This window comes from Arachis hypogaea, chromosome 3, assembly GCF_003086295.3.
Source record: "Arachis hypogaea cultivar Tifrunner chromosome 3, arahy.Tifrunner.gnm2.J5K5, whole genome shotgun sequence".
Lineage (NCBI taxonomy): Eukaryota > Viridiplantae > Streptophyta > Magnoliopsida > Fabales > Fabaceae > Arachis > Arachis hypogaea.
The window spans coordinates 11,625,957-11,649,034 of NC_092038.1; the positions used below are offsets into that span (position 1 = coordinate 11,625,957).

A 23,078-nucleotide genomic window follows, 5' to 3' on the forward strand; every position below is an offset into this window, starting at 1 on the left:
TGAACAAACAATGAAGTAAATTTTGATTATTTACGGGAATAATAAAGTAATACAGACAGCACCACTGCCACCACATTTGAACAAGCTTTACAGAAACAATAGTATCACAAAGCAACACAATCTGTCTCCGAGAGTCCATACATACACTAACTTTTTTTCTTTAACAAATGAACCCTCCCAAGCCCCAACCCCCAACCCCAATTGTGTATTATGTTTCCTCTCTCCAGTTGGTGATGCATTAACAGGTTGTATCCAATTCCAAAACCCATGAACAAGATATATAGTGATAGATATCACATTACTATGAGCAACTAAGTATAGATAAATTTGGCCACCCCAGACACAACAATATATAAAATTTATATAAACCAAATGAACAAAATAACCCTGTACGAAAGAATAATCCCCCCAGACCCCAGGTTGCACCCTGATTTTGTTCCATCAAATGAAATGCATAAACACCCACCTAGGCAGCATTTTCTGGTCAGCACCTTTCCTCGAAAATTAAGCTCTCTATTCAGAGATGGGTGTGGTCTTGGACCTGTAGAGGAGTTTCTTCTTCTTGGATGTTTGGTTATCGATGGTGAGCACGACCTTGCCAGGTTCGCCCACTTTGAAGCTGTTGCAAATCACTGTTTCATCCGCCGGGGCGATTTTCCTGCTCTTCTGTACTATCACCGTGTATCCATCGTCGGCGCTGGGCGCAAATTCAGCCCCGTGGCTCACATCCCAACCCACAACTCTAAGCTCCCAGACAAGGTGGCTCTTCTGCATATCCAAATAAACATCAAGTATTAATATTACTTATTACTTAACAAATATTGAATCAAAGGGCACAATTAGCTCCTTCCATTCCATGGTTAATAATCAGATAAATATTAGTGACCTCAGCAAATGAGAACTCGACGGTGTGCTTTGTTGCTGGTTTGATTGTAACCTCTGTAACAGGATCGGCGGTACTGAATTCTTGCTCACCCTCTCTGCTTAGTCCACCGTATTGAACCGGCACTTGCTCCGGGGCTATGTACCTGTTCACAATGACAAGCAAATTGTAGGAATTAATAATCATGAATAAGGTAATAAATATGAGAAAACATAGCGGCATGAGTTAATGAAAGGAGGAGACAGAATTTAATGTAAGCAGGTAGGTAGTGTACTTGAAAAGGGTTTCAGCAGACTTGGATGGTCCAGCAAATACAAATTTGCTCTTGGTCCTCTGGGTCAGGAAAGCACTTATCATCCTTGAAAAGGCAAGGTACCACCATGGCACATTGATAAACACCTGCACCAAACAGATCAATGAATAATTAAAGAAATTCACAAGAATAAGACAAGAAAATAGAAACAATTGAGGTACCTGCTTGGCAACAAACTCAGGGTAGTTATCCTGAAGCAGTTGGAGGGCCTGGTTAGTAGCCTGCCTGAGCTCCCTCTTGCTCAGTTGTCCAGGTGAGTTCTTGAGATCGTTGACCTGCACGATGGTGGAGATCCCTCTCGGACTGAAGTCAAGCTTCCTGACGCTCTTTTCCAGAAGCTGGATCCTCCACCTGATGAACTTCTGGCGCTTCTCCTCGTCGGAGAACGTCTTCTGGTAAAGCTCCTTGTTCTCGAATTCTCCGAAGACGTTGTAGCACACCGGGTGCCCTTCTTTATCGACCCCTTGAGTGAACACCACCTTGTCCCAATCGCTTCCGAGATCTTCCTCGATCAGGGAATCGATTCCGAATTCCTTGCGCCATCGGACGGTGTTCTTGATCATCGTGAAGGCGTCCTTCACCTTGAAGTCCCTCGCTCTCAGGAACTTGAGCAGGATGACGTCACTCCTCTCGTCTGCCAGCAGTGGGATTCCCCATATCGACACTTCCTCTGGAGCTTGCGGCGGAGGAGGAGCTGCCGCTTCTTCCTTCTTCTCCTCCTCCACGGCTACTGCTGAACTTGAAGGACCTTCTTCCTCCACTTTCACCGACACTACGCTCTCCTCTATGGCTTCTACCGTCTTGGCACCGTCCTCTGTTTTCTCCACCACCTCCACCGTCTCCTTCTTCACTTCCGCTTCTGCTTTTTCTTCCACTTTAGGTTCCTCAGCTGCTGCTACTACCTCTTCCTTCTTCTCTTCCTCGGCTGCCGCAGCTTCCTCCTTCTTCTCTTCCTCGGCTGCCGCTACCACCTCTTCCTTCTTCTCCTCAGCTGCTACCACCTCTTCCTTCTTCTCTTCCTCGGCTGCTGCAGCTTCCTCCTTCTTCTCTTCTGCCTCTTCCTTCTTCTCTTCGGCAGCTGCAACGGCCTCTTCTTTCTTCTTGTCTTCTTCTTTTGGCGGTGGAGGGGGAGGAGGAGAGGAGAGCTCGTGCTTATTGAGGGCTTCTTGAATGAGGTTCTTGAGGTCATCGAGAGCCTTCTTCTGTGCTTCGGGGAGGTCGCCAACCACGTAGCTCTCCTCCTTGAAAGACACCGATTGCGCTATCTGATTCTTCCCTTCAACGGGCTTCTCCGCCTCCGACTCCGCCGCTTCTCCTTCCACTGCCTTCTCTGTGACTACAACAGCATCGCCCTCCTTCTTCTCAGCCTCAGGCACTGCCGCCTCTGCCTTATCGGCCTGTGTCTCCTTATCTGTCTCAGGAACAGGTTTGTCCGGCTGGGCCTCCGTCTCAGGCTGAGCTACGGCGGCCACCACTTCCTCAGCTGGTTTCTGTGGTTCCTCAGCCATGGGTGATCGAGAAAATCAAAACTGAATTGAAAAGAATAAAAATATAGAGAAGAGTATAGTTGAAGTGTATGTGTATGTGTGTGAGGAGTGTTGAAATCAAAGAGAGATGAAGACGAAAGAAGGAAGAAGAGAGGAACAGTCAAATAGAGAGAGAGAGAGAGGTGGCAAAAGGGTGGTTGGTTGTGTGAAGTGTGATGGGAAGAACCAGTCTGTCAGAACAAGTATGCCAGCCAGCACGTACACCACTTCCACTCCTTCTGTGGGTCCAATTCCAATTCCTTATTTTCAATTCTTGATTGGGACTTCACCCTAATCATTCATCTAATTTCCTTTTTAGTTTTTTAAGTATCATCGCTAATGCAGGGACAAACCTATTTAACAACAAATGACTAAATAGATAGTCAAAAAATAAAAAATATTATTTACACGTCAAAATTAATTATAAAAATCAGTTATATATATATATATTAATAATTAATTTTAATTTATATTTATAATAATTAAAAATAAAAATATTTTTTAATTAATAATATTAAATATATATTAAAATTAATTATTAATTTTTAAAACATAAAATAAATTAAATAATATATATTTATATATAAATATATAATGATTAATTTTAATAATTAATTTTAATATATAAATAATACTCTTGTTTAACAAATTCGATATCAAATTTAAGTCCCCAAAAAAAATTCGATATCAAATTTGGACGAAATATACATGTACACAGACGTAATTATAATTTAAGAAAAATATTATTATCGTTTTAGAATTTTCAATATTGTTCTTAATTTAACAAAAAAGCATTTCTAATCGACTAATCCTATTCTATATTAAAATATTATTAAATTATATAAAAGCAAAATATCAACTACTAATTTATCATTATATAAAAATATATATTTGATATTCATAAAAAATTAATTATACATTAAAAATATTTAACTATTTTATCATGATATATTTTTTGTACATTTAATTATTCGGTAATTAATTATTTCATTAAAAGAATATATAAAATAACATTGATTTGATAATTAATTTTTTAAAAATAATTTTGTGAAAGTTCCCAAAATGAAAAATATTAATTTAGAAATGACACAATATCTACGACTTGCTTATGAACCACCTGTAAACTTTATCAAAAACCGGATATGCATGAAACCACGTCCTTATCTTTAACCAAGCTCAAGTATTCACTTCATTAATATCTCAGCTTAACCTTCGAGTAAGTTACATCTAATATAATATTCATTCACTTCATTACTAGTCAAGATTTTCTATTATGAGAAGCGCTCATCTTGGTGGGAATCAATCATAGATGATATTTGGATTTTTATAAAATGACAGTACTGTTTACGTTCGACGATTGTCCCATTCAGGAAGTAACATTAATCAGATATTCACATTCTTAACAATTAATTAACATTATTAATAATAATATGCAATGGCGTGTCATACTTAACAAGCAATTTTAAAGGAAAGGAGGAAAAATAGATAAGAATCAAATCAAACGTTATCAAGTTGTTCAAAATTATTCAAAGTAATCAAAACAAATTTATTCATAAATCGCTTTTGCCAGCAACACACCCATTATTTATGTGCTTTATTAGAACACAACTTCGCTGTTCTTCAAATCAAATTTCTCAAAGTTACTTTAAATTTTTTCGGCTAATTAAATAAATCAACGAGAATAAGTATCCAAAAAGCACTTTCCATGATCCAAAAACTTAAAAGTGGTGCCAACGGATAGAATGCCTGTGGAATTAATTAATTAATAAAATTTAAAAGATTAATTACAACCGAATTCTTATAGCTATCTACTTAATCAAATTGAGGTGCTGAAATTGAAACATCTGGAGAACAATTAATAAGTGAATAAAAAATTAACTACTAATTTAATATTCAAAAAATTTAATCGTTATTCGTTAATAAAAAATTTAAAAACTATTATCAACAAAATAATAATTTAAAAATATAATAAAAATAATTAATAATAATTAATTTTTTTAAATGACAAAAAAATTATATTTAACAAATAATTTATCTATTTAATCTAAATTTTGTAACAATATTTGAATAAATATTTTAAATATACACACTAAAATTCATAATGCAATTTAATCTCTAAAATTTATTTTATTTTTTGAAAATTGTGATAATTCACAATAAAAAAATTTAAAAAAAATTCAGTTGACATAAAATTATTAATTTTTAAAGATATTTTTTAAAAATAATAATTGATCCGACCGTTACTAGGCCGATGTCATAACTCGGCATCAAATACCATAACTCGGCAAAAAGCGTTACATTTTAACTTAACGGACTGCCTTCTAAAAGTGAAATGTCTGACCTAACATTACCACCTACTAAATTCTAATAACTACTCTTCAATACTGACGACTAACAAAACTATAACCGACCTACTTTACTTCACTTATAAAGGTATGACATTCTACCCCAAGAATATAGATTGAATTCTGAATACTAACTTAAAGTTTCGGAGTGTCTTTGCAAGTACACTTTCTCCTTTTTGTTCATACTCTGCACGATTGGATATCTCCCTAGGCAGAAAGCTCGGACTATCCCAAGATTCATAGATCAGCATCGAAGATAACAACTCGGCGCCGATTCCCAACAGTTGAGCTCCCCTCCAGGTATCCATACAAGAACAATAATTATAAAAATTTGCATCAAATTCTGATTTTTAAAATATATTTTTAATCTAATTTTTTTTGTTACGTTTCTAAATCTTTCACGATAGTTTATTTATTGTTAACATCTCTGATCCTAAAGGGATATAAACTTTTCTGACACTATTCTATTAGTTTAGTAGTGAACAAAAAAATGTGTCAAGTTTGTAAGCAGTTGTTGATGAGAATAAAGTTAACTGCTAAACTTTGCCTACGATCCTACAGTTTCAACATATGAGTAAATTATCAAATTCACCCTTAAAAGATCCCGCAAATTTTAAATTAGTTCTCGAAAGATTTTTTAATTAAATTTGTCCTCAAAAATTTTTTAATTAATTACGTTAGTCCTTCCACTATTTATTTCTTAGTTGACGCCGTTAACAAAAGTTGACTGTTTTACCTCAGCACATTGTTAAACGATGTCGTTTTAATGCTACAGTGGAGGTTTGATTAAAACGGTGTCGTTTTGACTATCACAACCTCCTCTTGAATTCATCTTCACACGAGAAGAAGAAGAAACTTTTTTTATAGGTGCCGTTTATCAAAGGAGAAATTGGAGGCACTGTTGGAGGCAGAGACCCTTAGATGACGGAAGAAAAGCTTGACACGAGATAGATCTAGAGGTAGCAAACGATCTAACGCTGGGCAGAGGTGGCTAGCAAGCTTGATGCGATGTTGATTGGCCGACGTGGGATTCAATCACGGATTCGAGGAGGACTAAAGAGGCGAAGCAGGACTGAACTTAGTGAGCGAGAGAACTGGTGTTTTCCTTGGCATCATAGAATGCATTTTCAGCAAAACGCTTGGCATCCTCTAGTGTGACTCCAGCGTCTTCAACAACAACAACATCACTCGAACTCCTGCACATTCTTACACACATAATCATACATACAATCACCACATACAAGCCAAAGAAGAGATAGAGCATCGAAGATTTTGTTGCTAATCTAAAGAGACAAGAGCATTAGACTGAAGGCAAAATCCATCACCTGAAAACAGAATACAATGAAGTTAGTGGTTATGAAGTTTCAGGTGGGATTTTTGGGGTGGGTGGAACTTGGTGGGTCGAGTTTAGATATTTGTTGGGATAGTTCATGAAAAAAATGTAATTTGTGGGTCGAGTTTTCTATGATAGAAATGTAATTTCAAACCAAGTTGGGTTGGTCTAGTGGTTAGCTCACTAGTCCGCTTAAGCAAGTGTCGGGGGTTCGAATCCCGCCTTGTGCATGCAGCAACCCATTGGCCAGCGACAAACCGTTAAATGGAGCTCAGTACCGCGACGGATTAGTGATAAACCCCATTTTTAGGGTTTATCTTATGTTAAATTTAGAGGGTTTTGTCAACTCGTCTCCCATTTATTCACTAAAATAGCATGATTTTGTAAATTCTCCTTTAATTGTGCTTAAGAGTGAAAACATACTTTTAGGTCTTAAAATAGCTAAATTTAATTCACCTTGATTCTATTAGATGTCTTGATATGTTTGTTAAGTGATTTCAGGTTTAGGAGGCAAAGATTGGATTTGAGGGACTGAAGAAAAAGCATGTAGAAATGGATAACTCACGAAGAAATGAAGGAATCGCAAAGCTGTCAATCATGACATCTTCGCACTTAATTGATCATAACTTGAGCTATGGAGGTCCAAATGAGGTGGTTCCAGTTGCGTTGGAAAGCTAACATCTGGGACTTCAAAATAATATAAGATTTGTCATAGTTTTCTAGCGTTTAGGGATGCGTATGCGTGGGAAGCTGCACGTGACTCACTAAAGGCAACTTGTGGCCAGCGATTTCTGAAGCATTTTGGACCCAATCCAACTCATTTCTGATGCTATTTAACTCAAGGATTGAAAGGAAATGAACTGGTTAGTTACCAATTAGTTTAGTTTTAGTTTAGAGTTAATTTCTAGAGAGAGAAGCTCTCTCTTCTCTCTAGAATTAGGATTAGAATTATGTTTAATTCTTCTCTAGATCTAAGTTTAATTCATACTTTGATTTACTTTCTCTTTATCAATTCTTGCTCCTCTACTCTTCCTCTCTCTAATTTTATACTTTAATTCTTGTAATTCCTTACTTTTATGTTGATGCACTCTTGTTTCCTCTATTTTTCTTTTAATACAATTTATGATTCATGTTCCTTTATTGTTGATTTGATTTGTTGATTGTTAACCTCTTACTATTAGTAATTGTAGATTTACTTCTCTAGCAATTTTATCTTACCTTCCTTTTATGCCTTCCAAGTGTTTGATTAAATGCTTGAAAGGATGCTAGAGTAGAATTTTTTCCTCTTGGCCTAGGTAGAGTAATTAGTATTCTTGAGTTATCAAACTCTCTTGTTGATTAATAATTAGAGATTGCTAATTGACTTGAATGCCACTAAGCTAGTCTTTCCTTTGGAGTTGGCTAGGACTTGTGGAATCAAGTTAATTCATCCACTTGACTTTCCTCCATGGTTAAAGGTTAACTAAGTGGGAGCAATGAACAATTCTCATCACAATTGATAAGGATAGCCAGGATAAAACTTCTAGTTCTCATACCTTGCAAAGAGCTTTGTTAGTTGTTAGTATATTTCTTTTGCCATTTATAATTCTTGTCTATTATCTCAAAAACCCCAAACATACTTCATAACCAATAACAAGAACACTTTATTGCAATTCTTAGGGAGAACGACCCGATATTTGAATACTTTGGTTATTATTTTTAGGGGTTTGTACTTGTTACAAACAAATGTTTGTATGAAAGGATTATTATTAGTTTAGAAACTATACTTGTAATGAGAATTCATTTGTGAAATTTTAGACCATACAAAAATCCAATCATCAATTAATCCTTGACCTGTTGGGCCGAGGGATACCGTGGGAAACAAAACAAAAAAGAAATGTAATTTCACATCTATTAACATCGTTAATAAAAAAAATTAACAGTCCATCAATGTAATTTCATTTAAGGATCTGTCGCTGGCCAATGGATTGCTGCATGCACAAGGCGGAATTCGAACTCGCGACACTTGCCACTTGCTTAAGTAGACGAGTGAGCTGACCACTCGACTAACCCAAATTAATTAATTAGAATCTACTTTTAGTCATGTTTATTTTGCTAATTACAGTCTCACAGGCACTTCTTTTTCACTATTTTATTTTGGGATTGGAAATATATCTAAATTTTGTTTGTTTTATTTCATTATTTTTAAGCAAAGATATTATTGTTTTCCTCCTTCCATTGATTAAGATAATCAATGTTTTTTCCATAAAAACTGAGACACACACATTACCAAACGCTTTTATTATTTTAAAACAAACATCCAACTGCACTGTGGCACCTAATAATAATAATAATTCCGAATTTTGACATAACACATTTACTATTTAAAAAAAAAAGAAGAGAAAAATAGTTCAATTATTGAAGGTATTGAGCAAGATGTGTAAGTAATCCAACATTATTATATATATTACTATTCATATTCTTACTGTAAAATATTGTTCATATAAACCCTGCATCTTTAACTTCTTGGTGTAGAGCTTATGACCAATGCTAGATTCACCATGCATGATACTGGAGGGTAAAGAAAAAGGAACTTTCTCTGCGTTTGAGTAATTTATTTATGATCACACAACTATCAAATAAGTATTTTAACAGAATCAATAAGCAATTTTTCTTTTTAAAAGTTATAAGCAATATCTGAGTGATGTCATTGTAGTTGGTTATACCTTTGTTTTCATGATTAAATGTGCATTGTGCCGCTATCATCATTAGATACACTATTTAAATTTGAATAATAAAAAACAAAAAACTCATACTAGTGTCTTGCATTAACAAGTTGCAATTAATTCAAGCAGTAAGCAATAAACTAGAACAACCGTTGAATGATCCAGGGAGCTAGGGAACAGGAAGCCAAATAGAAATTAGAATTGCTACTTGCTCCTTCGATCGTCCACTCTTCCCTATTTTTCATATCTTCGAAGGATTTTATTTAAATACACTATTGCAATTAAGACTAATATTTCTAATCTATAATTTAAATGTTTTAATTGGTAATAATATACTTTAATCTTTGCGTTGTCAACACATATTAATTAAACCGAAACCCTATTTACAAACCAAGTTTATTTCAGACAGGTGATAGATGACCTAGCTTTAATTAATTAATTACTGTAAACAAGAATAATTCCAAGTCATAATTTTGAATTGATTTGATTAATCACATGAATGAATGATTACCAATTGGTTTGTCCTTATCCTTTAGTAGTAGGGCAAGAGCTAAGGACGATGAACAGATGTTCATAATATGGAAGGAAAGCAGAATAAAAATAAGAATGATGTGGGCTTATTGTGAAGTAGTAACGCTGTGCACGCAACTTGCTTAACGTCCCTAGCCAGCCAACAGCCCAACCTGCCGCATTGTAAAAAAGGTTGGTTTATGGTGGTCATTGGTCAAATCCTTAGTAAATTACTAAAACTAATTTTTTTAAAAAGACAACAAAATAAAAAAATTGGACAAAAAGAATAACTCATTGTTAAATATATTTTTTCTTGTCATAAAATAGTAATATATACGATGCTAAAATTATTTGATAATTAGTATTTTTATATTTTTTAAAATTTTAAATACTTTTAATATTTTATTTCATTTATATTTTTTTTAAATTTACTTCTCAAATAATTTTTTCAAATTATTCCTAATTTAATAAATCAAAGATTATGTTATTGGCAAGGTTAATTATTCATTAATGATGAATATTCATCAAGAATATAATGTGATAAGTTTAGCCTACTTTACCTAAAGAGTGATCAAAGATCATAGAGAAAAATTTAAAATAACGTCTGATAATTATCTCAAAACATAACGAGGATTTTGATAAAAAAAAAATTCAACACAATTCCTGACAGTTATCTTGAAAAGACAACGAAGTTTCTGTGCAAAAAATAAAAATTAATGTTATTTTTTTTTACATAGGGGTTAATTAGTCCCAAAAAAAAGATCAGGGATCGAATTTGGTGTTTTTTTTCTTGGAGACCTCATTTTCCTTTCGAAGTAATTGTCAGGAGTCGGATGGAGTATTCACTCAAGGTCATAAAAATAATAACTCAAGAGATTACGAGAGCTTGTTTGGACGTCATTTTCAAAAAAAATATTTTTTTAAATTAAATTTTTTAAAAAGATCTTTTACAAAAATAAAAGTAATTTTATATTTGGATATCTCATATAAAAAAATATTTTTATCTATCAAGGGTAAAATAAGATAAAAGTTTTTTTATTCATTTATTGTGTAAAAAATATTTTTTAAAAAAAAAAGATCTTTTAAAAAAATATAAATGGTAGTTTCTCAAACAAAATATTTTTTTAGTGTTTCTTTTATTATTAAAAATTTGTCATACATACTAAAATATACCCAAACAATCACTAAATCATGAAGTTAAAGTCGAAAAATGGATATTGTTCTTACCGGCTTGAGCCGAGATATAGGTCGTCCTTTTGAGGAGATCGGTAAGCTCCGGAGATGCGATTCCAACCTCTTCTGCGAAGGATGACCAGGAGGGGGAGGTACCTGCAAAGGCACTCCGACGCTCAAGTCAGTGAGAGAATTTGTGTGTATGGAGAGATTTCTTGGAAAGATTGCGTACCTTCTTCATTCTGGTCTTCCGCTTTTATGCTTGTTCGGGCTGCTTCTCTGAGGTGTAACGCTCGGGAAGAGCATTAATCGTGTATCCGACGTTATGGAAATAAATGTCAATTATTGCCAATGGTCGGTTGATACGTTACCGAGCTATAACTCGTAACCGATCTTACTGGTCACATCACAGCCCCTAAGCTTAGCCTGGCCTTGAGGAGACGGGTTGAGCTTTTAGACGAGTTATAGCTCGGCATATGGAGCCCCTAGGTCAACGTGGCTCACTCAATTCAATTTATTGATAAAAGGTGGTGTAAAGATATTTCGAAACTGCTTGTTTTCTTGGGTTTTGTGCACGGTAATCATAATGAGTTGGTTCAATTTCCAAAGTTGCTTTGTAACCGTTGTAAGTGGGTTAAATGAACGGTTTTGATTAATTTATGGAACTGAAAGGTTATTTAATTAGTGGCTTGGGTTAAAGATGGGATTTTTGGTTACCTTGTTTAAGTGGGAGGCATCACACTTTGGTAGAAGCATGGGTACCAGAGGTTAGTAAGTCATCTCTTACTGTTTCGAATTTTTCAGTGAAAAAATGGCTGATAAAAAGGAAAAATTGTTGCCACAAGTTGGTGATGATGAAGATTATAGTTGGGTTGAGAGAGATGTGCACATTCATGGTTCATTGTTTTCTGACAGTGAGAGTGTTAATAGGGTAAATTTGGGTAGGATTGTCAGGGCTGGGTTTCGGGTTGAACTTTTGCCATGCAGCCGTTCTGAGCGTGTCTTTCATAGGAGAAATGATTTTCAAAGTTTTTATATGTATAGTTGTGTTATGGAAGAATTGCGGGTGAAACTCCCATTCACTAGTTTTGAATGTAATGTTTTGAGGCAAATGAATTGTGCCCCATCTCAAATACACCCGAATGGGTGGGCTTTCATCAGATGTTTCCAAGCTCTAATGGATTTTCTTGAAATTGAAGCTGATGTAGAACTGTTTTTCTGTTTGTTTCAAGCAAAAGGAGTATGGAAAGGGTTGTGGGTTAATTTGAATAGTACACCGGGCTTTTCTGTCTTCAAACTTTATAAATCGTCTTTCAAAGATTTCAAAGAAATGTTTCTGAAAGTGAGGTCTGTTGATGAGGAATTTCCTTTTTATATTGATGAACATTTGGGGGAGAAATTTCCCTTATATTGGTGTTGTCATCCACAACATATATTGGGTGTTGATCTTATAAACAGTCGGAATGAATGTATAATTTCGTTTCTGATGGAGATGGTTGGGAAAGGTGGTTTAATCTCTGTTTCTGATCTGCTTCCCTGGGAGGAAGATAAGACTGCTGTTATAAAATATTTTGGTAAGAAGTTGAAAAGATTCTGTGTTGGATTTACTATTTCTAGTGGATTGATCGATTAATGTTTTTGTGTTACAGCTGGTAGTTTTCCTGGTGTTACGGCATCTAGCCTGAGGTCTAGGTTCAAGGCCAAAAATTTTGAAGGATCTTCGTCCACTCAAGAGAAGGTTGATGGGGGTGCCGAAGTTAATCAGCCCCTTCCAAGGAAGAAACCGATTGTTTTTAAGAAAAGGAAGTCTGAATCCGCCTTGATAGAGGACACGCAGGGGAAAGATGGGGGTGTCGCGCTTAAGGATTTATCGAACTTTTTGGTGAAACAGGAGAAGCTCCATGCCTTTGAAAGTGAGGGAGAGAGTTCTTCGGTGTGGAGCACAAAGTTTCCTTTCAGCGTTGTGGCCGATGAGGTCGTTCAGGCTTCGGTGGATAATAGACGAGTGGAGGAGGCTGGAGATTTAGGGGTGGATCAATTCTTACAGGTTTTATCCTTTCTTTGTTTTGTTTGTGCTTTTTTTTTTTGAACACTGATTCCGTGTTTGTTAGGTGCTGGGCTTTCGTTTAGCTAGCATTGGACGAAGTCAGGAGAAAAAGCATAGGAAGTTGGTTGGTGAGGCGTCTCAAGTTGCCGAGTTAAAGGAGCAACTTTTGCTGAAGGAAAAAAGTTTAAGTGATTTGAAGAAAAAGCTGTCCGAGGTTGAAACTGAATTGAAAGTGGAAAAAGAGTGTCATGAAGAGATTTCCGGCTTGTTGAAAAAGAAAGAGAATGATTTGACGAACTTGAGTGACCAGATTGTCAAAGTGTCGGCCAAAATGAAAGAGGTTGAGACTCGTAAGGAAGGGGATATTTTGGATGCATTTGCTGAGGGTTTTCAACGAGCTGTCAATCAAGCAAAATTTATGTTTCCTGAAGGAGATTTTGCTGCTATGGATCCCGGTAAAGTAATTCGGGATGGGGATCTTGTTGATGATGAGGAGGTTAACGAAGAAGGAGATGAAAATTTGGGTAGCTGAGAATTTTCTTTAAGTAGTTTTGTTTTTTGTTGTACGCTTGAATTTGCGAAGTAATAGTTTGGCTTTTGTTAAATTTCGATACTTTTGATCATAAGGACTGTTTGTTTGAAAACTGATTTGATTAGGATTGTATGTTTTCCTAATCATGTATTCTGTTGCCTTTAGTTGGCATTAATGACAGTTTAAGTTATGTTGCTTGCGCATTCGTCTTATAGTAATGCGACTTTAGGTATGATCGGTTTCTCCCCTTGGGGGAGTTTTAGTCGTTATCTGTACGAAATTCCCTTTCGGGTGATGCTGTAATCTGTTTAAAGGATGCATATAATATAAAATAAAATGAAAGTTACATTTTATTAACAGCAGTACCTGTGACATTAAGTTTTCAAGGTAAGCCAGCCTCATTAAAACCTCCATAAGCCAAAAAACCCTTTGGGAAAAATTCTTATGGTAGGAAAAAGAGTACTGGCATGCTGCGTAGCTGTAATATCGTTTCAGGGAACCGACGTTCCATGTGTTGGGGAGTATAGTGCCATCTAATTCTTCCAATTTGTATGCTCCTCTCCCGAGGACTTCATGTATTCTGTATGGGCCATCCCATGTTGCCGCGAGCTTTCCATGGGAGGGGGGTCGGCGAGCCTGCTCGGTCTTTCTGAGCACTAAATCGTGCTTAGTGAAGAATCTTTGGTTCACTTTCTGTCCATATCGTCGGCTAAGTTGTTGCCTGGCCTGAGTATGTTCTTCTGCTAATGTCCGCAGTGAGCCTAGTGATACCTCTATAGGGATCATAGCTTCGGACCCATATACCAAACGGAATGGGGTTTCCTTTGTTGCCGAATGGGCTGTAGTATTATATGCCCATAGTATTTCTGGGATGAGTTCGGCCCATAGGCCTTTTGCCGTCTCGAGCTTTTTGCGTAGGGCCTGGAGGACGACCTTATTGGCGGCTTCTGCTAATCCGTTGGATTGCGGATGTTCGACAGAGGAGAAGTATTGTTTGATTTTCAGATTCTGCAAAAAATTCTTAAAACTTTGGTCGATAAACTGACGACCATTGTCAGTTGTAATGTGATTAGGTATGCCAAATCTGCAGATTATGCTTTTCCAAACAAAGTTTATCATTTGTGCCGATGTTATTTTAGCCAAAGGTTGTGCTTCTATCCATTTGGAAAAATAATCTATCGCGACTACCAAATATTTTACCTGTCTCGGGGCAGTGGGGAATGGACCTAGAATATCAATTCCCCATTTATCAAATGGCCAGCTTATCGTCGAATTGTGAAGATGTTCGGCTGGTAGATGAATGATCGGTGCATGCTTCTGACAATTATCGCAAGTTCGTACTTTGTGTTTGCTATCCTCCTGGATTGTTGGCCAATAAAAACCTGCCCGAAGAATTTTTTGTGACAGGCTTCGCGCTCCAGAATGTATTCCACAGATGCCCTCATGGGCTTCGGATAACACAAGGTCGGCGTCTGCCCTGTTCAAACATTTTAACAAAGGTCGAGAGAATCCTCGCCTATAAAGATTGTTATTTAACAATGTATAATAGGAGGCCTGTCTTCTGAACTTATTTTTATTTTGGATCTCTTCTGGTATGAGACCAGAGCGAAGATATTGAATATAAGGATGTTGCCAATTGTCATTATTAGTTGTGTTTAAAACAGTAAATACATCAATGCTCGGCTTATCTAGAGTTGACTGTAATAGAGTGGCAGTGTGCGCTTGTGTAGTTGCTAATTTTGACAAAATATCTGCCCTATGGTTCTGCTCTCTAGGTATGTGAGTAATGTTGATTTTTGAAAAATTTTTCAGTAGTTGTTGGACAATATCTAAATATTTCAATAAAATCGGGTCCTTTGTTTGAAAACTGTGGTTTACTTGTTGAACTACTAACAATGAATCGCAGTAAACCTTTAAATCAGTGATATGTAAATCTCTGGCTAACCTGAGCCCTGCTATGAGGGCCTCGTATTCAGATTGGTTATTGCTGGCCTTGAATGAGAATCTGAGGGAATGCTCGAGAACTATGCCATCCGAGCTTTCGAGTAGTATTCCGGCGCCAGCGCCTTGAGGGTTGGAAGCTCCGTCTACAAACAAGGTCCATCCTGAACTTGACACGTCGGAGCTTTGTTCGGTGAGCTCGGCGACAAAGTCGACGAGGTATTGGGACTTGATCGACCCTCTTGGCTGGTATTGAATGTCAAATTCTGACAACTCAATAGCCCATTTGATTAATCTTCCTGCCAGCTCGGGCTTTGAAAGAACTTGTCGTAGAGGCTATTCAGTTCGGACAATGATCGTGTGGCTCTGAAAATATGGTCGAAGACGCCTAGATGAGAATACTAGAGCTAGGGCGAGCTTTTCCAGCTTTGGATAACGAAGCTCGGCATTCTGCAAGGTCTTGCTCACAAAGTAGACTGGCTGTTGCTTCTTATCTGTTTCTGTTACAAGAGCAGAGCTAATGGCAAAATCAGTGATAGACAAATATATATATAACGGTTCACCATACTTTGGTTTTCGCAGTATAGGGGGTTTCGAAAGAAATTCTTTTATATTTTTGAAAGCTATTTCACACTCTTGATTCCATTCAAAATATTTTGCGTTCTTTTTTAAACACTGGAAAAATTTCGAAGATTTAGGGGCCAAACATGGTAAAAATCTAGATAGAGCGGCTAATCGTCCTGTTAGCCTCTGAACTTCCTTGATTGTGGATGGAGTGTGCATGTCGAGTATTGCGCGACACTTTTCTGGGTTTGCTTCAATTCCTCGGCTTGTGAGGATGAATCCGAGGAATTTCCCTCCTCGGACTCCGAAGGCGCACTTCTCTGGATTTAACCTCATATTATATCGCCGTATTTGGCCGAAGATTTCGGCCAGGTCCTGAATGTGAGAGTCTCCGGGTTTGGTTTTGGCGACCATGTCGTCAACATAAACCTCTATGTTCCGCCCTATCTGCTGTTCGAAGATCTTGTTCATTAACCGTTGATATGTTGCCCCTGCATTCTTTAAACCAAAAGGCATAACGTTATAGCAGTAATTACCATTCTCGGTTATGAAAGCCGTTTTTTCTTGATCTTTTGGGTGCATGAGAATCTGGTTATAACCAGAATATGCATCCATGAAACTTAAGGTGCCGTAACCACAAGAGTTATCAACCAGAGTATCAATACAGGGTAAAGGGTAAGCGTCCTTGGGACACGCTTTGTTTAAATCAGTAAAGTCGACGCACATGCGCCACTTACCATTATTTTTTCTTACCATAACCACATTGGCCAGCCATGTTGTGAATCTGATTTCCCTGATGAAGTTGGCATCTATTAGCTTCTTTACCTCGGCTACTGATGCTTCTCGCTTTTCGGTGCCGAGGTTTCTTTTTTTCTGGGAGATTGGTCGGGCCGCTGGGTTTAATGCCAATTTGTGTGTTATAACCGACGGATCTATTCCTGGCATGTCGGCAGAGGTCCATGCAAATAGGTTGGAATTTTCTCGGAGGAAATTTTCAAGGCCTTCCTTGTCTTCTGGGCTGAGGGAAGTGCCGACAAAGGTGAACTTCATCGGATCGTTACCTAATGTTATCTTTGTCAAGTCTTCGTTTGGCATAGGCCGATCTTCGAAGTCGGCTCGGGGGTCTAACTCGGCTGATGTTATCGGCTCTGAATTTATGGAATTGACTTGTAACCGTCCGATCTTTTTGGGTGGCTTTAAGCTCATATTGTAACATTGACGGGCTTCCTGAAGGTCGCCGTGAACTGTACCTATGAGATTGTCCTGCACAGGAAACTTGACACAAAGGTGAATAGTAGATACGATTGCAGCAAATTTATTTAAAAAAGGTCTACCCAGAATGACATTATAAGGGCTAAAACAATCGACCACGAGATATTGGATATCTTGTGTCTTATGTAATGGTTGCTCACCGAGTGTGGTTTGTAACCACACTGATCCCAGTACTGGAACTCGTTCTCCTGAAAATCCAACCAGGTCTCCGAAATATGGTTGTAGTATATTATTGCTCAGCTTCATCTTTTCGAAGGTCGTATGGAATAAGACATCCGCACTGCTTCCTGGATCGAGTAGAACTTTTCTTACTATTAGGTCTCCCAACTGAATGGAGATTACGACTGGATCATCTAAGTTGCCGTTGATACCATTAAAGTCGTCCGGTCGAAAAGTCACCTCCGGGACGTTTGCCAACGGCTGGGGATCGTTTAGTCCATCTGCGACTGTCAGCATGGCTCGGTACGTGCGTTTTCGGGCCGAGCTTGTGTGGCCGCCTCCTGCATAACCCCCTGAAATGCAATTTATTACCCCTCTAGGTTGGGTTGGTGCTTTTTCTTTCCCTTTGGAGGACGTGGCTGCTGTCGACTTGTCAGGTGCAGGAGTAGTGCTCTTCTGGATATGCCCTGAAATAAATTTGTCCAGATGCCCTTGCCTTGCTAGTCGCTCGAGGAGATCTTTAGCAATGACGCACTCATCGGTCGTGTGTCCATGCTTTTGATGAAAAGTGCAATACTTGGATCTATCGAGGCCTTTTGGCTCTGGGTAATTGCCTGCTTTGCGAGGAGGCTTTATTAATTTAGAATTGAGAATCTCCTTGATAATATCATCTCTTTTTGTGTTGAACTGAGTGTATGAGTCATAGCGTGGGATCGGCTTGAATGGCTTTTTGCTGTCTCTGTTTTTATCATCTTCCTTGTTTATGGCCGATTTTTCTGATCTCCTTGCTAGCCTGAGCTCTTCAACGTCGATTTGACCTTTGGCCTTTTCACGAAACTCGGCCAAAGTCTTGGGCTTTATTACAGCGATAGTTTCCTGAAATTTTCCGGGACGAAGGCCGCTTTTAATGGCGTGGAGATGAACTTCTGGGTGGAGATCCGGGATCCTCATGGCTATCTTTGTAAAACGGGTGATGTAATCCTTCAGGCTTTCTTGAGGTCCCTGTTTAATAGTCGTCAAATAGTCGGAGTCATGGAGGTATATTGCGGATGCTGCAAAATGATCTTCGAATTGGGCAGCTAACTCCTGAAAGCGAGATATCGAATCTGCAGGCAAAGAACAAAACCAGTCAAGTGCAGGTCCGTCTAAAAAAGATGGAAAACATCGACAAAGAATTGGATCAGATGCACCGTTAACGATCATGATAGATCGGAATTTCTTAACATGTTGCTTTGGATCGCCCAGCCCATCATATGGGGTTAGGGTTGACGGGAGGGTGAATTGTCTAGGAAGTTGGAAATTCATTATATCTGCTGTGAATGGCCCTGTTGAATTATCAAGTCGTTCATCCTCATTGTCCGGCTGGCCCTCTTCATCGTGATGATCTCCTTCATTGTTAGTTTGTGGTGTCTCGGAAACATGGGTTCGTTCATTATTCTCGTGATTGTTATCATTGTGTTCCAAGCGGGCTTGTACTAATTGTGCAATTTGATTTTGCATTCTCTGGTTGTCCTCCGCCATTCTTTGGTTCGCCTGTTGAAGCTCGGTCACCATCCTCAAAAGTTCGGATGGGGAGGGCGGGGGAACGTCAGCCATGGAGTGTGTAAGGATCTTTAGGGTTTAGCGCCAATGTTCTTACCGGCTTGAGCCGAGATATAGGTCGTCCTTTTGAGGAGATCGGTAAGCTCCGGAGATGCGATTCCAACCTCTTCTGCAAAGGATGACCAGGAGGGGGAGGTACCTGCAAAGGCACTCCGACGCTCAAGTCAGTGAGAGAATTTGTGTGTATGGAGAGATTTCTTGGAAAGATTGCGTACCTTCTTCATTCTGGTCTTCCGCTTTTATGCTTGTTCGGGCTGCTTCTCTGAGGTGTAACGCTCGGGAAGAGCATTAATCGTGTATCCGACGTTATGGAAATAAATGTCAATTATTGCCAATGGTCGGTTGATACGTTACCGAGCTATAACTCGTAACCGATCTTACTGGTCACATCAGATATACATAGCGTCTCTAAACTTTATAAAGAAAAAAGACAACACCAAAAAGATACATATACTATTAATTATTACTTGAGAATTTTACTCACTTAAATATTGGAATGTTTTGCAAGTTATTTTTTGAATTTGATTTCAATGTAATTTGAATTGAGATCCTATCAACTTTTGAATTCAGAACTACTAGTCTGAATAAATTATTTGTTGCGGATCAAATTTTTATTTAAAAGTTTATTACTTATTAATGGATTATTACATGCGCAAAATAATATTCGAATTCAATATTTATTTAAGTGGATAATTGAACTAATAACTAATCAATTCAAATTAATTTATTTATCAAATAAATTATTCAAAAATACTATTTACATATTAAAATTAATTATCAAAATCAGTTATTATGTATTTATATATAAATATTAAATATATATAATTTATTTTATTTTTAATATATATTTAATATTTTAATTTATATTTTATATTAATAATTAATTTTAATAATTAATTTTAATGTATAAATGATATAATGGTATAATTGTAACTTATAAACTAAAAAGATCATATTTTGTATTTATTTTTTTAGGTAATGATAAAATTTTAATATAATATTTAATTATTAGATTTTTAATATATTTTAAAATTTTGGAGACGAAATATTATTTCTAGGCATTGACAATACGTTTTTATGTATTATATATTTTAAATTCTCAAATTTTAAAAAATATCATAAAATTTAATAATTAAATGTTATACCAAAATTTGTTCTATATAAAATAAATAAGCTTATATTTTGTCCAAATAATTTTAGTGACACAAATCTAAAAAGTGAAAGTGAAAGTGAAAGAAAGAGTGAAAGTGCACATTCTTGGGATACAGAGCCCAAGCGGCCAACCCCAATCTCGAAATGCCTTGGCGGAACAGGCTGTCATGGGATCCCAATGTTGACATTATCGTTACATAATGCAAATGAAACACCAAAAAACAGACCCTAGCCGGCAACAAGAGACGACATTATTATATTTCAGGAAAAAAGAAGTGTTTATCGGTGCCTGTCTCTCTGTCAAAACAAAACAAAACAAAAAGGAGGCCTTTCTTGTCTTTTCGTAGGTTGGATGGCTATCTGGTCCCACATACTTCATACTTATTCGTTATTCCTTCTCTTTCTTCTTCTTCTTCCAAGCAAGCCAAACCTGCTGGCTCCTTCTTCTTCGCTGTCTCAACTGAATTTCAATGGATAATATTATTTGAAAATTTTTAAATTTATTAGTACATCGATATTTTAATAAATTTTAACTATTAATTTTAATTATATCAAAATTACTAAAAAGTTAATATATGGATATACTTAAAAGTTTTTCAATATTATTACACATTTCCTCTACTATTTGTTTTTCTTATTTTAGGTGAAACGACTAAGAAAATAACATTTTCTATTTTTTAATCCACGCACTGAGGTTACGTGCCAGGGACTAAATATTTCTAGAGTGCTTTCAATTTTCAAACAAGCTATTTCATGTTGGACTTTATAAGCGTCCAATTGGTCACGCCTAGTTGTATTGTTTTTAGTAGAACCATAAATAGATATGGAATTAATTAGTCATGTTAAGAGTGATTCAATAAAATAAAACAGCATTCGATGTTCATTGTCTTTATTTATGGCTAGGCTGCTTCTCTCTTGTTTTATATGCCCCGAATGTTTCTTCCTTTCTTAACTTGATTCTTAAATTTCTTGATTGAATTACTATGACAGTTGGTGTACCTGCTTTTCCCCATGGTTTGACTCGTGTGCAAGTGGCTTCAAATTATTTTTGAAATTCACAATTTTATTCTGAAGAGCGTAAATTTAATTCTTACCCTCAACGTGATAGAAACCGATTTTTTTCAATACTAGCCTAATTGTTCGTGCCAAGCACGAAAAAGTTAAATCATAATAACTATAACTATATAACATTATTTATTAAGGAATTATATACAATACAAAAATATTGTTTTACATATTAAGGGTATTACAGATTTCTTGATTTTTTAAGTAAATATGACGAAATTTTAATCAAATTTATAATAATACGTATTAAGTATATACTTGGTCAAATCATGACAACAGAAAGATAATAGATCAACCAACTAAAAATAAAGAACACGCACAAAAAAATATAATTAAGCCCAAAAGATTATAAAAGTATAAAACTAAGGGTCATGCTATGGTGCTGAAATAAAAAATTTTCAGCACATGCTGAAACGATGTGTATACATATTATAAATGACGCGTGTTAGTGTTGATGTGATAGAAAGAAAAATGAATTGAGTGACAACAGCAGTTGCTAAGAATTTGTCGGGGGAACACGTAAGCTAGTTACCTGAGTGATTAATTGAGTGAATTAGCCAATTAGGTGATTAATTATCTTTTAATTTTTAAAAGAATTGTTTTTTTTTTTTGTTTTTAAGGTTATGTGTGGGCTTTCATTGAAGGAAAGGTATCTCAAGATGACTTTTATATGGTTTGAGCATAGCCCATGAAACCCTCTCCACTAACTTATATGTAGCTGCTCTTCAAAGAGTCCTTAATGATTATTTATTTATGATGTTTAAAAAAATTTTTAGGCAAATTTTTTTTAATTTTTTTAGTATTTTTATTTTTACTATTTAAATTTTGTCAAACACACTAAAAAATAAAAAAATTCAATAAAAAATAATTTTTTAATAACTTAATAATATTTAAATAAGTACTATAACTAGAAACGGATTTAGAGGTTTTTTTTTTCAAAATTTTAAAAAATTATATTTATATATAAGATATTTGTTTAAAGAAATAAAAAATATTGTATAATTTAGTATATATATATATATATATATATTATTTTTTACTATATGATGAATTTATGTCTCTCACTAATATTTTTTATTTAAATAATTTAATATCATACTTTTAAGTTTTTATATTTTTTAAATTAGTTTTTATATAATAATTTCTATATCTATTTTTTTATATTAACATATTTAATATTTATATTATTATATAGAATATTAATAATAACTTACGTAGTTATGTTTTGATAATCACATTGTATATTTTAGATAATCTTTTCTTATAAAAAATACTCATTTTTTTAAAAATTTATATTGTTAAAAGAAAATATATCTTATATTCTATAAGAATATCGTATCTTTCAAATAATTAATAATTTATAATTTTAATTAATAAGATACGTGATAATTTTTTAACTAAATACACTATCAATTATTGTATTTTATAATTTTATAATATATTATTGAAGTTATTATATTTATACTGTTGATGTGAAAAAGAATTTATAACTTTTTATATGTATATATTGATAAATCTTTTAAAAAATTAACTCAATAATTATATGTTAATTATTTTTATAGAAGAAAAAATATAATAAAAATAATAAAATATTTCATCTAAAATTCAGTCCTCCATATTAAAATTTTTGGATTTTTTCTGTCTATAACCAATTATAAAATTGATATGGTCTGAAGTCATTATAATTAAAAAAATATATTCTTTCAGTATTTAGAAATACTAATTAAGTAATTTGGATTAAATAATGTTTAAATTATTATGGTAAAATATTAAAAAACAAATTATGTTAAATTTATTTTGTACAGTGGGATTTTCTGTGAATTTTATAGTAATCAAATAATTAATTTGTAATTAGATATTAAATCATTTTATTACAATTAGACTTGGTTATTTATGTGTCACGTGACTAACACGTATTAGGAGAGATTGTGTTGAGACAACATATATATATATATA

The 23,078-nt window shown here is 35.3% G+C and overlaps 1 protein-coding gene across 1 annotated transcript; it reads right to left on the reverse strand.

The window, feature by feature from the left end:
- Positions 1 to 3,065, reverse strand: LOC112789500 (patellin-3). The gene is made up of 4 exons (XM_025831429.3): positions 1,358 to 3,065; positions 1,158 to 1,282; positions 887 to 1,028; positions 1 to 768 (listed from the first exon to the last, which is right to left on the reverse strand). The coding sequence occupies exons 1-4, from the start codon at positions 2,702 to 2,704 to the stop codon at positions 514 to 516; spliced, it is 1,869 nt and encodes a 622-aa protein (XP_025687214.1). The 5' UTR covers positions 2,705 to 3,065; the 3' UTR covers positions 1 to 513.
- Between the last annotated feature and the right edge of the window lie 20,013 nt (positions 3,066 to 23,078).

What these genes read in the sequence shown, in the direction of transcription:
- LOC112789500 (XM_025831429.3), bottom strand. Translation starts at nt 2,704, where the DNA reads ATGGCTGAGGAACCACAGAAACCAGCTGAGGAAGTGGTGGCCGCCGTA. An exon ending in CTGAGTTTGTTGCCAAGCAG is followed by an intron (nt 1,283 to 1,357) that starts GTACCTCAATTG and finishes TGTTTGGTGCAG; the next exon opens with GTGTTTATCAATGTGCCATG. An exon ending in TCGAGTTCTCATTTGCTGAG is followed by an intron (nt 769 to 886) that starts GTCACTAATATT and finishes TTGGATATGCAG; the next exon opens with AAGAGCCACCTTGTCTGGGA.